We start from the raw sequence: 13297 nt of genomic DNA, 5'->3' as shown, positions 1-13297 counted from the left end.
TAACCAGTTTGACGGAGAGAGACTGAACACCTTTAGTTATGTTTATTTTATAATGTTATGATGCCCATCTCTGTTCACAAATGTCCTGTTTTAAATGTGCACATCTCTGGTCATGTATTTAGGTTCATACTTGCCGTATAAGGTACGGTTTTCATATTTTTAAACCTTTAAATCGGTAAAGACGCCGAATTTTTCATTAACCGCCATTGATTCAGATGGAATGATTTCACTCAGAAAGGGGCGGGGCCGGCATCGTTTGGGCAAAGTACCCGGATGGGTTGCTTTCATGAATCAGATGGGCAAAGTCTGGCGTGAATTGATGTTGTGACACAAACAGCACTTTCTGCTGGATGAGCGCAAGAACTACAAATATATCTATAAATAAATATAAATGTTTTTTGTTTTTTTTAGCTTTACTGTTTAATTATTCTGTTTATTATAATGATGCATAACAACATAAGATTTCATTTTTTTAAGCGTCATTTTTCAATTATTCAGTTTCATTATTGGGAAGTTATTACTGTTGCTGCTGTAATCCTGTAGCCTCAGGAAACCATATTAAATGTGTAGGCGTTGCTGAAGAAATACAAATATAAACTTAATTAAATAATTAAATATAAACGTGAATAACTTTTACTAGTAGTCATTTTTAGCTTTATTGTTTAGTTATTTAGTTCATTATTATGAAATGATTATTTTTATAATCAGAAGACATTTTTTGCAAAGCTGATTTTACAAAGGTGCATAGTGATTTGTTCGACATATGAAGTGACTGTAAAGCCACCTCTCAAACTCAGTCTAATACTAGTATTAGTGTCCATTCTGTCAGATCCATGTTTATAAGATGTAACATTAGAAAGAGCCCCGGACCAGTATGATCACTGGCACATTTCTTAAAGTATGAGCACTACACAAACCAGACACAGATTTAATTAAAAAGGCAACAAGGATGAATCAAATGGGTCCCTCTCTCTGGTGTACTTCAATGGATATCAAAAGATGACTCCATCACAAAGTAGTAGTAAAGAACTAAACACATCTTTTGTCCTAATAACCTTAAGGTTTCCATTTACTGTTCATCATAGACGCCAGTGCCATTAAGGGAATCTAAACAATCTGTATTGTGGCTTCATTATCTGTAAAATAGTTACCACAATAAACAGAACAGACATACAAACTTTGAGCCTAAATACTTCAAACACTGCTACTGATCATGTTTTGTAAAAGTGTCGAGCTATAATGACGAGTAAATACATGTCTCTAACACAAATCGACCAGTGCCCTGGTCGCCAAACAGGAACCAGAATCCAGTGGGAAACGTCTGCTTCATAGTAAAAAAAGGTGAAATGAACAGTATATTAATTAAATTATGTACATATGATTACAAAATATATGACAATGGTATCATTCTTAAGAACTGAGTAGCCTATAGGTATATGGTGTTCATGATTTTGTGATGCAGGTGGAAACCAACTCTGAACAACATGCTGAGAAAGACAAGCTTGATTCCCTGAAAGACCATTTCAGTCCAGATGAGATTATAATAAGTGGATGAATTTTGAAAAAATGGGTACTTGGTTGGCACTTCAGGCCACATCTAACTATGTTGAACTCTGAATGAAAAAGGAAACAATGTCACAGAAATATCCACTTTAACATTTAACACATGTAATGCTAACTTCAATTAGATCCAAAGAGTTCATATTCCATATTAAGAAAATTAATCTTAAAAATGTTATGGCTAATCTTTCTAACCTAACGTGAAGACGTTTCTAAGAAGTAAATGAGTGGGCTATAATGACTGGGAATCATTTCATAGGCCTTTTAGATTTAGGATCAGTCTAGACAACTTTGGTCGATATTTCTTTGATCTGACGGTTCAGACGGTTTAAAAAAAATGCAATAATTAAGGAAATTAATTTGTCGTAAGTCTAATGACCCTAAACAACAGCGCGCAAGAATCTTGGGGAATTCCCATAGACTGTAAATATTACAATTTCCAACCTTTCTTTATCGGTCCACGGCGAGGGAATGATGCTGCATTCAAGTAGTGTCGGAAACATCGGTAAAAATAATTTCCGAGTTGTAAAATGCACATGAACACCTGCTCAAGTCGGACCAACAACTCGGAAACTCGGAAAAGAATAAGATGCCCGACTTCCTGACTTGATGTCATAATCGTCATCAAATGGGGGGCAAAATATTTTTTGTTAATGTTAACATACTTTTTATTAATTCACGTAGCCTATTGCACATAAAACATTTTTAATCAAATATAACTTTTAACAGTTACATTTCACTGATCTTCTTTGTAGCATCAACACTTGTTTGTGCTGTTGTTACAACATTCTAGCTTTCCGAACTTATATCATTGTGACCACACTGAAGTCGGAAGAACGACTTCCCAACTCTGAAACATAGACCACCCAACTCTGAAACATAGACCACCCGAGCAGCACCTGAATGCAGCATAAGAGCCATTCCGTCAGTTGGTCCAATCAGACGGCGCGGAACTGCAACGTCATTACGTACACGCAACGAACTGTCATGGAAGCCCCCACGCGCAAATCTAAATTGTAAAGGCTCTTACTGTGCCCTTTCTTGTTTTGTTTTCGTCTTTAAATATGAGGTATTTGCTCCGACTGGGGCATTCGTTTGCCCGCCTTCACGTCCGCCTTTGTCACCAAAGTGTTTACGGCAGCCACGCTAATCCACGAAGCCTGCGAGTGGACCTTGGGGAAAAGTAAGTTGACTTTCCCAGTTTCCATTCACTTTATTAATAACTGTAGACGAGAGAGGCATGCATGTTTAAAATGTTTATGGTGCCATGTTTGCTGCTTAGTGTGTCCTACTCATTTAACTCTAAACCAGAAACATAACAGGTGACTTGGATACCCAGGACACAGTCACTGCATGTAAATGACATTAGTTTAGCATCTGAGACACTCTCATGTGCTCTTGTTGGTTTTTGCAGGAAGCTTGAGATCTCTTCGGGGAGGTTTGCTAGATTTGCTGATGGATCTGCTGTAGTACAGGTACTGAAATCATGTCAACAGTTTCATGGAGCAGCCGAGTCCTCCCTTATCAATAGATGTCAATTAGCACATGTTTTCAACTTACCTCCCTACTTCATCAATCTAGGAATTTCCTGGGGTCCTTCCTTTTAATTTTCCTAATGAAGAGTTATTTTGACAGAGCTTTACTTTTTTTTGTCAATTGTTAGTAAATCTAAAATAAAACAGGTTATCAGACAGATTCCAAATTGAGCCTCTAATTAGTCAATCTATAGTTTTAATAGTGCTTGTGTTTTAAAGATGAATATAGCTAAAACATGCCTCGATCTCCCCTTCTCACAATGTTGTGTAGTCCCAAATGCTATGAGTGATTGTTTTTTGTAACATATTTTCTCTGATTCTCTCCTTGAAGCTGGGCGAGACCTCTGTGATGGTGACTGCTGTGAGCAAAACAAAACCTTCTGTGGCACAGTTCATGCCTCTTGTGGTATGTTTTCCAACATAACATTAGAATCAAACTCATCCTTGGCTCTTGACAGGAATAGTGAAAAGTTGATTGTTTATTCTTTATAAATCCTCCCTCTTATGAATGATATCATTCAAATAGATTTTTCTTTAGTCTTGGAGCATCTTTGTGATCTTTCTGACCTTGTGAGTCACACCATACAAAACAGCATTAGCAGCATATTTCTGGATTATCTTGAGTACATATGCTGACTTTGATCAACAGGTGGATTACAGACAGAAAGCAGCTGCTGCAGGCCGAATCCCCACTAACTATTTGAGGCGAGAGCTTGGCACAACAGACAACGAAATCCTCACCAGCAGACTTATCGGTGAGTAAATAAACATGTGTCTTGTGATGTATATGCATTTTATGTAGCAGGTCTTTACACTGATGGTGTACTGTGCATGCTATCGACTTGAGTGCTTTGAATAACAGCTTTTCATGTGTTTGTTTCACAGACAGGTCGATAAGACCGCTATTCCCTTCTGGTTACTTCTATGATACTCAGGTCAGTTCAGATTGAAAGTATTTTCAGTAGTTTATACTGTAGCTATAGTTTTGCTCTCTCTTCCTCTTGAACAAAGATGATGTTAATGTGAATCTGTCTTAAACACTTTGTGTGAAGATCCTTTGTAACCTGCTGGCAGTTGACGGTGTCAATGATCCCGATGTGCTGGCTATTAATGCGGGTGAGTTCATTCCCAGCCATCCACATTTTTGCAAGTGCAAAACATTTTTAGAGTCTTAGCTGAATCAATATTTTCTTCCATCAAAGCTTCCGCTGCACTGGCCCTGTCTGACATTCCCTGGAATGGACCAATAGGTGAAGATATATTCATGCCTGTTGTATTTTTATATAGTGACCTGAAAATCCTGGTTATATTCTTTATGTTTAAATTATATTCGGGTAAATGATAACCGGTTTGTTCAAATCTATCTTGTGACTGCTTTTTTCAGGAGCTGTACGTATGGGCATGGTCAATGGAGAGTTGGTGGTAAATCCCACCAGGGCAGAGATGACTGCCAGCAGTCTCAATCTGATTCTGGCTGGAGCCCCCAGTAGTCAAGTGGGTAAGTTTAAAAACAACAACAATATCACTTCCAGGAGAAGCTCAGATGCTCATTTACTGAAAGAAGAAATCTCAAGACCACCAACAAAACTGTTAAAATGATGTAGTATGTAGTAATAAGTGAACGTTATGAGTAGTTACTTCAGTTTATGTTGGTTATAACTGTAATAAATTCTAAAGATGTCTAATTTTTGTTATTGTTAAATCAGCGTAACAGTGTAAACTCTTGGATTTCAGCAGTTCATATTGATACCATAGTTATAACAAGCTGTTCATGGGCAAATAATATTTGTTTGCAGTTGTTCCAAATCTGATGGAGAATGCCATGATTGAAACATTATGTTGTTTATTAAAGAAGTTTGCAATAAATATGTGATGTCAGACACATTATCAAATATCCTTGGCTGTTATGATTACAACGCTATAAAAATGAAAAGTTTAACACTGTCTTGCAAGCCAGAATGTTAACATGATGATACTCATTGGATATCACATTTTCCAATGCTTGAACATTTTATTATGTTTTGACAAGCCATAGTTTTAGTTCAGTCATTATGTCATGTGTGAGGACAAGTAGGTAGCACAGATTGATCAACCTGTAAGTATAGCTTAATTTAGTGTAGATGACAAAATAGATACCCTCAGTGTCTCCAACTTTCAGGATCAGTGTCACAGGTTCTGTTGATTTCATCACTAAGCACTTTGTTTCCTGTTTTTCTCTTCTGTCTGTCAGTGATGATTGAGGCATCAGCTGAGAACGTACTGCAGCAGGACTTTTGCCATGCAGTGAAGGTGGGAGTGAAACACACCCAGCAGATCATACTGGCCATCCAGCAGCTGGTTCGTGAACAGAAGGTCACCAAGCGCACCCCGGTCAAGGTCTTCTCAGCCCCAACTGACATGGTGGAATATGTCCGACAGTAAGCCTAGTCATGCAATATAAACAAATAAGCTCGCAGAGATGAAACTGTTAATGAAACAGAAGTATTATTGGGTTTACCTTTGGAACGTGAGACCTTCATACAGAGAATATGAGGTTAAATTGTCAATAATATAGTAACAAAAAATATTTAAAAACAATGTAGGTGTGTTAGTTATAAATATATTTTCCTTTTCTTGCATGCAGATTAGCTTCTGGGAAGATCTATGCTGTTTTCACGGATTACACCCACGATAAGGTAAAAATTACAATTGTTCTCCGAATGTCGATTCAAAGTTTTCTCTGAGTAAATGAAGACTTACTCTGTGTGTGTGTGTGTGTGTGTGTGTGTGTGTGTGTGTGTGTGTGTGTGTGTGTGTGTGTGTGTGTGTGTGTGTGTGTGTGTGTGTGTGTGTGTGTGTGTGTGTGTGTGTGTGTGTGTGTGTGTGTGTGTGTGTGTGTGTGTGTGTGTGTGTGTGTGTGTGTGTGTGTGTGTGTGTGTGTGTGTGTGTGTGTGTGTGTGTGTGTGTGTGTGTGTGTGTGTGTGTGTGTGTGTGTGTGTGTGTGTGTGTGTGTGTGTGTGTGTGTGTGTGTGTGTGTGTGTGTGTGTGTGTGTGTGTGTGTGTGTGTGAGAAACACAAAAGGTGGTGAAATAAGCTGTTTTCTGTGCAGCCACAACCATTGATGTTCTCTCCTCTGTGTATTTTAGAAGATTGCCTCTCCTCTTGATAAGCATAATCATCTAATTAAATATTGTCTTAGATTTCAAGGGATGACGCTGTCAACAAAGTCCGACTAGAAACTGAAGAGAACCTCAAAGGTAGATTTTTCAGCATTGTATGTTTACTGGAACTAATATTGGGTGAGCTGTTCTGTTCACACAATAATGTGTTTAGATGTATCACCTTATACAGAACTGATTCTGCAGATTCTGTGTTCCTATGTGTCAACTGAACCGTCTTAATATCCTCCATGTGCAGAACAATTCCCCCAGGCTGAAACGTTTGAAATTATTGAATCCTTCAACACTGTGAGCAAAGAAATCTTCCGCAATTTAATTCTTAATGAGTATAAGAGGTAAGAGTTGTCCACGGTGAGCTGTATGTGTATTTCAATGTCACATGATTTGCCTTTGTAATTAATGCTGTATTTGGATTTTTTTGTAGATGTGATGGGAGGGAGTTGACTGCTTTAAGAAACATTTCTTGCGATGTGGACCTTTTTAAACCTCTGCACGGCTCAGCTCTGTTCCAGAGAGGACAAACACAGGTGGGTATAGGACAACAAGAAGCTTCTCCACTGATACACCTTCTTTGAAGAGGAAAAAAAAAGTATACCATTCTGTTGATATTCTATGGCTGAGAGTAGGGTTAGGGTTATTAAGGGTTGCTTCTGCACTTTTGAAAGCTCAAATAAAAAAGCAGTATGGTGGCCAATGAGGTTCTTCGTTCTGGAATCCGATTTTCACTGTGAAAAAGCAACTTCATTGTTCCTGGAAGGGCAATTTGATTTACAGCAGCGGACAAAACCACAACAAATAAAACGACAGGACAGTGCAAAACAACCTGAAGAAAAACAACCAAGAAAAAGAAAAGTGTAACTGTTTGCTAAAAATTAAAATGGAATGTTAGCATCAGCATTTAATAGTGGAAGCTCATTATTTGCCCTCTTCCTTTCCCTGCAGGTATTGTCCAGTGTCACGTTTGATTCATTGGAGTCCAGTGTTAAAGCAGACATCATCACCACAGCTCTAAGGTAAAAGGCTCCCTCTTTTTAAACATTAAACCAGTTAACATTATCAGGACAGTTCAGATCATGTTGGCACTTACCTTTAAAGTGTATTAAACCACCTCCCTGTCTACATCTGAACAACAATTTCATCATTTTTTACTGCAGTGGCATAAAGGACAAAAACTTCATGCTTCATTACGAAGTGAGTAAAATCCTGTTTTCATTTTTCATTTAATGTTTGACTGTGTTTCTTTTCTTTTTTACAATGAACTTAAAATTCACTTTTTATTTTCAGTTCCCTCCATATGCAACCAATGAGATTGGAAAGATGGGAGGCATCAACAGGAGAGAGCTTGGGCATGGTTTGTTTTAACAATTACATTTATTACGTTTATGTAATCCCTGTCAATCACTGGTACCTGTGAAGAACCTGATTTACAAAGATCTGTTTGCCTGTGTTGTTTGTGTTTTTTTTTTTTTTGTATTCCAAGGGGCCCTGGCTGAGAAAGCTCTGAGACCAGTAATTCCGAAAGATTTCCCTTTCACTATCAGGGTCACGGCTGAGGTGCTGGAGTCAAACGGTGAGAGTGGGGACACAGCTTTTGTAGTGTAAAAATCAAACACAGGAAAAGTGTCAGCAGGATGTCTCAGACAGAAACATGGGGGACTAAAGTCTGAACACCCTTTCCCCCTTCTCCCTGTTCCTCCCTATTTCTCTTCACCCAGGATCCTCGTCCATGGCTTCAGCATGTGGAGGCAGCCTGGCTCTAATGGATGCAGGTACTTTAGCATAGAAGGATAACATGAAATAGCTTGAGGACAGTTAATCTCTGCAGTATAATTTTGGTTATTTATTATACAGTCTTGAGATAACATTTATTATGAATTTGCGCTATACAAAAGAATTGATTGATTGTTACTTTACTGTATTCTGCTTCAGTGTGTCTCTTCACATTGTATGAGTTGTGTGATAAACTGTAGCTAATGTAGCTACGTCTCAATCTGTGTCTCCCAGGTGTTCCCATCACTTCTGCTGTGGCAGGAGTAGCAATTGGTCTCATCTCCAAAGCCAACTCGGAGAAACCCACAGAGATCCAGGACTACAGACTGCTTACTGATCTTCTGGTACGTGATGAATGTATTTATAATAGATGGTGTGTATAGAACCTTTTATCAATACTAAGTGGATCAAATCGTGATGTTGTCCCTGTGTGATGTCATAGTGTTGATTTTGTGCTTATTTTAATTTTCTAAACAGGGAATAGAGGACTATCTTGGAGACATGGACTTCAAGTTGGCAGGAACAAACAAGGGCATCACTGCTTTACAGGTACTGTGTCTGTTTTTGGTTTGGAGAAAATAAGCAAATGTTCCTAAAAAGATTTCAGTGTGTCATGGAAAATGTCCACTTTTGAAATGACATTATTATAAAACACACTGTTTTGATTGGAACTTGGAAGACTGTACAGTTTCAGGGACCAGGGACAAACAGGGCTGGCCAAACACAACAATAAACTACAATGTTCATTTCTAATGACCATTGATACTTTACTATGTGCTAGTTTTGCATCCTGCCAAGCTCACCAATATCACAGGTATTCTCCCAAGGCTATTTTCAGTTCCTCTTGTCCATGTTTAACCTCTCATTTTCTTTAACCTCCAGGCTGACGTGAAGATACCAGGTCTGCCTTTGAAGGTGGTCATGGAGGCCATCCAACAGGCCACAGGTACAGTGAGCTGAATTGGCAGTGGAACGTAATATTTTTAAATAATGAAAGATGTATGTAGAAAATGTTGTTGGATGAATAACCTTTGATTCTTTAATGTAACTTTCCAGTGGCAAAGAGGGAGATCTTGGGTATTATGAACAAATGTTTAGCAGAACCCAGAACCACAAGGAAAGAAAATGGACCTGTTGTTGGTAAGTTTTGTGTTGGCACATACTGTATATTAAGTGTATTTGCATTTGAAAGAAAAAGGACATTTATGTTTGTGTTCTGTACTTCTGCATGCTCTTGGCCAAAACATCCTACACAGTCAGTTGATGGCAGAACAATCTTATACTCACTGCAAACCCTACAATAGGTCTAAAAATCATTAACATGAATTCTGGGCTTTCTTCAAAAAAAGCTCATCCAACTCTTGGCTCCTTTTACAGTTTATTGATTACTTGTGTTTAATGTGTTTCAGAAAACGTTCGCGTGCCTGTTTCAAAACGAGCACGCTTTGTTGGTCCAGGCGGCTACAACCTTCGCAGACTACAAGCTCAAACAGGTGAAATATTAAACTCAGATCTAACTGAATCAAAAGTCAATCTGGGACGTGAGAACTTCATGAATGAAGATCAGTCATTCCCTTTCTTCAGTCTGTTACGCTTTACAAACTCCTTAACAGCAAGTTCAAACTTTATATTTTGCTCTGTCTCATGAAGGCGTGACGATAAATCAGGTGGACGAGGAGACTTTTTCCGTGTTCGCTCCAACCCCAGGAGCCATGCATGAAGCCCAAGACTTCATCGGTGAAATCTGCAAGGACGATGTGAGTCTCCACCACTTATAGGAGCCTTTTTAAAAACTGTAATTGCATTGCAAATACATAAAACTGCATTCTATGTAAACTTGGCTGTATGTGTGCAGTGTGTTAATGAACATACATGTGCTGTTTCTGTTTTGTCTGCAGCAAGAACAGCAGCTGGAGTTTGGTGCTATCTACACTGCCACCATCACTGAGATCAGGTAAACCAACACTCTGCAATGTTGACTGTAAAACAGTATTCAATGCAAGTCATCAGCCCTCAGTTGAAACATTCTTCTCAGGGTAACTTAAAGCAGATTGTCGATATTCAAAATAAAAACTATTGGCGCTCACAGACTGCAATTTGAAGGCGGAATACTAACATGCCTGTTCCGCCTGGCGTGCAGCATGTAACCCACGGTTACCGAACAGTAGGGCGAAGTCGTTCCACCCCTGATACACCACGGGAGCTAGAGACAGAGGAGCTGGAGATGTGTACTGTCTGAGCCGGTGAGAGGCAGAGAACAGAGCTGCGTGTGTGTACGTGGAGCTCCCACGGTGTGCACACACACCTTGCGTCTCGTGCTCCTCTCGGCCTTCCACAGCGTTGTACTGCAATGTGAATTCACACACTAGTACACCAATATTACACCGTTACCGATGCAATATGTTGAAGGGAATCGTGACAGCAGAACTTCGTCACAGCGCTGTTGCAGAACTGCAGTCAGTAAGCGCCTTCTGAAATTAAACTACAGCTAGTTCAGATGTTCAGCTTTTGAAGTCTTTCTGGCTCTGTCTTTAAGGGATATTGGTGTGATGGTGAAACTTTATCCCAACATGAGTGCTGTTCTGCTGCACAACTCACAGCTGGACCACAAACGGGTCAGTAAATTTAGCTCTACATACTGTTTGCCTGTGTGTTCATGTTTCTGTGAGTGTTTCTACTTATTTCTTTGTATTTTCCTCTTTTAGATCAGACATCCAAGTGCTTTGGGTTTAGAGGTGGGACAGCAGATACAGGTATGTGTCTTAACTGCAGGCCGTCCTGTCAGAAGTTATATCCCGTTTTTACCCTCGGGGCTAATTGTCTCTTTCTGGACTTATGCTAACAGGTCAAGTACTTTGGACGGGACCCTACGGATGGCAGAATGAGACTTTCACGGAAGGTGCTCCAGTCTCCCGCTGCGACAATCATCAAGACTATGAATGACAAACAGAGCATCTCCATGGGCTCAAGCCCCACAACCAGCTCTGATTTGTGACACAAAAAAAAAACAGGCATTAGCTTGTTGTTACCACCCAAGTGGATTCAAACTGAATAGATTTTTCTACAAACACACCTGTGAGAAATCTATCAAAACAAGAGCATCAGATGTTGTCACAACAGACATGGCGCTGTACATGAGGAGCTTTCTACCTGGAGTTGTTGGTGCAGATGTTAAACTTCCCACAGCTCATCAACTACAGCCTCCTGCTGTCATCGGGCTTGACTGGATATACAGCGGACACTCTGATAGAATTGCAAAACCTAGAATTAAGAATTAAAAACCCCTACTATGGTGTTATGTTTCATTTTATTTTTTTACCTCAGCTAGTACGTTAAACATCAAGTAAGAGAGTTTCCCGAAAACACGGTCCTCTTAACAGCTTTTAACCCACAGTCACACTGCAATCCAACAATGCTTTTCTTGTTCATGTGCCATGTGAGATAAAACTGCTTGTATACAAATTTGTATTTGTTGTCCAATGTGCAAGTGTTTCTTGTCGGCTGCCACAATCAAGAAATTGAGGAAAAAAAGTGGTTGTTTCTAAATTCTTGTTTTTTTTATGTCACTTTTTTATTTACAGTATATGTGAGTCACCTTCAAATAAATCAAATAATGTTTCTTTTAGGGTGTAAATGTTCAGCTTCAAAAATAATCATGAACCCAGAAAAAAACAAATTTAAATCCAGTACAAAATTCATATGCCAGATGTTTTGCAAAAACCTCTGACATTAGGTTCAAGACTGTAGGATGCAGGTAACAAAATATAGCCTATATCAAAACAGTATGGTAAAATTCATTTCAAACTCACTCAAAAAAAGATTAGCAAATCTGTCTCTGTGGCTCAAAAAGGGATATAAACAAAGAAATCTTTACGGTTTTACATGAAGAGGACCGAGAAAACGTAATCGGGCTAAGGAAAGGGGGAACCATCCAATTGAGATGCTGTGTCACATGGATTTGTTGCCCCATTGGTGACATATCTGATGAATTGTAGTGTTGATTGCTTGATTTGGAAGATTACAATTCAGCATTTGATAATAAATAAGCAAACATTTATTACCATTAACCCTGTGGCCTGAGATATAATGACCATGACCAATTAAAATGTGATCTGAACTGCAAAACATTTAGACACCTTTTAAGTAATTATTCAAAATCTTTTTAACAATATGCTTTTTTGTTAAAGAAATGTTGTGAAATGGAGGATGATTCCTTTATAATACAGAGACCAAAAAGGGTCCCCTTGCACTGTCCAGTACTGCTTATATTGTAATTAGTTCTTGCTCTCCTCTATTCGCTTAGGGCATGGAACTTGCTCAGTAACTAAGCTGATATATTGAGAAGACATTGCGATATTTTGTGTCACTTTGGCCTGGCCTGAGCGACAGGATTTCAAGCCCAAAAAGTTGAGGGAAACAATGTAAAGTTTTTTTGGTATTCATAATAAATTCATTAAAATGATGTGAATGTCTCTAATTGTTCAGCTTTTTCCATTTAATATCTAGTGGCTATTATGTTTGTCACACTGTCTTTGTTTTGATTTAGTTATTAAATAGCTATTAAAATCTGCCTAATGGTTTAGGCCAGGGGTGTCCAAAGTGCGGCCCTTGAGGGGTTTTTTTGCGGCCCGTGAAGAATCAGAAGATTTTGGCCCGGGGCCTTGATTAAGATTGGCACATTATCTTATTTTTCTTTTTCATGTTAACAAGGGCTGAACAATATTCCTAAAATAGAAAATGTTCTGTAACATGTATGTTGTTGTTGTTGAAAAAAAAACATATGCAAAGTTTTTGCAAACAAGCGGACTGTTGTTTAACCATTTAATGACCTGCGCTAAATGCAGAAAGCTTTTCCAAAAAAATGAACCACATTACAGGCTTGATTATGAGAAAAAAACAAACAAATAAAGTAGAACGAAGAAATCTAAATATTTGATTTCCTTTTATTAAAGCAGGGGTCTCCAACAGGTAACTCGGGAGCTACTGGTAGCTCGCTGGCAGATTTTCAGTAGCTCACCTATAGGTTGACTGACTGTGTTAAAAAATAAAAATAAATCTGACTACAGTAAATGCACCTCTTCCCACTATTCATATATTTGGCCTATAAAAACAAGTGTAAAGTAGTAATCTTTTATTGGACATTGATGTGAATTTTCAGCAACATATCTTACTATGTGGCACAATAAGAAGTGCAAAATATTCCATTTTTTTTCTTGGACCTTGATGTGAATTTAAGATTATTGATAAGCATTGGCTTATTGCAATTTCACACAT

The 13297-nt window shown here is 38.6% G+C and overlaps 1 protein-coding gene across 1 annotated transcript; it reads left to right on the top strand.

Moving 5' to 3' along the window:
• The first annotated feature begins 2519 nt into the window (after positions 1–2519).
• On the top strand, positions 2520–12485 carry LOC132975532 (polyribonucleotide nucleotidyltransferase 1, mitochondrial). The gene is made up of 28 exons (XM_061040127.1): positions 2520–2743; positions 2975–3035; positions 3427–3501; positions 3745–3850; positions 3981–4030; positions 4148–4211; positions 4298–4345; positions 4480–4593; positions 5326–5512; positions 5719–5770; positions 6274–6331; positions 6492–6588; positions 6678–6780; positions 7196–7266; positions 7408–7444; positions 7538–7604; positions 7734–7823; positions 7969–8022; positions 8258–8367; positions 8501–8572; positions 8906–8969; positions 9080–9163; positions 9433–9516; positions 9674–9780; positions 9922–9977; positions 10560–10638; positions 10729–10776; positions 10869–12485. Exons 1-28 carry the CDS (start codon positions 2625–2627, stop codon positions 11016–11018), a joined length of 2307 nt encoding a protein of 768 aa, XP_060896110.1. The 5' UTR covers positions 2520–2624; the 3' UTR covers positions 11019–12485.
• The last annotated feature ends 812 nt before the right edge of the window (positions 12486–13297 follow it).

Source organism: Labrus mixtus, chromosome 6 (assembly GCF_963584025.1).
Source record: "Labrus mixtus chromosome 6, fLabMix1.1, whole genome shotgun sequence".
NCBI classification, from domain to species: domain Eukaryota; kingdom Metazoa; phylum Chordata; class Actinopteri; order Labriformes; family Labridae; genus Labrus; species Labrus mixtus.
Note: the sequence above shows the minus strand (reverse complement) of the source record. Positions and strands in the feature narration are given on the sequence as shown.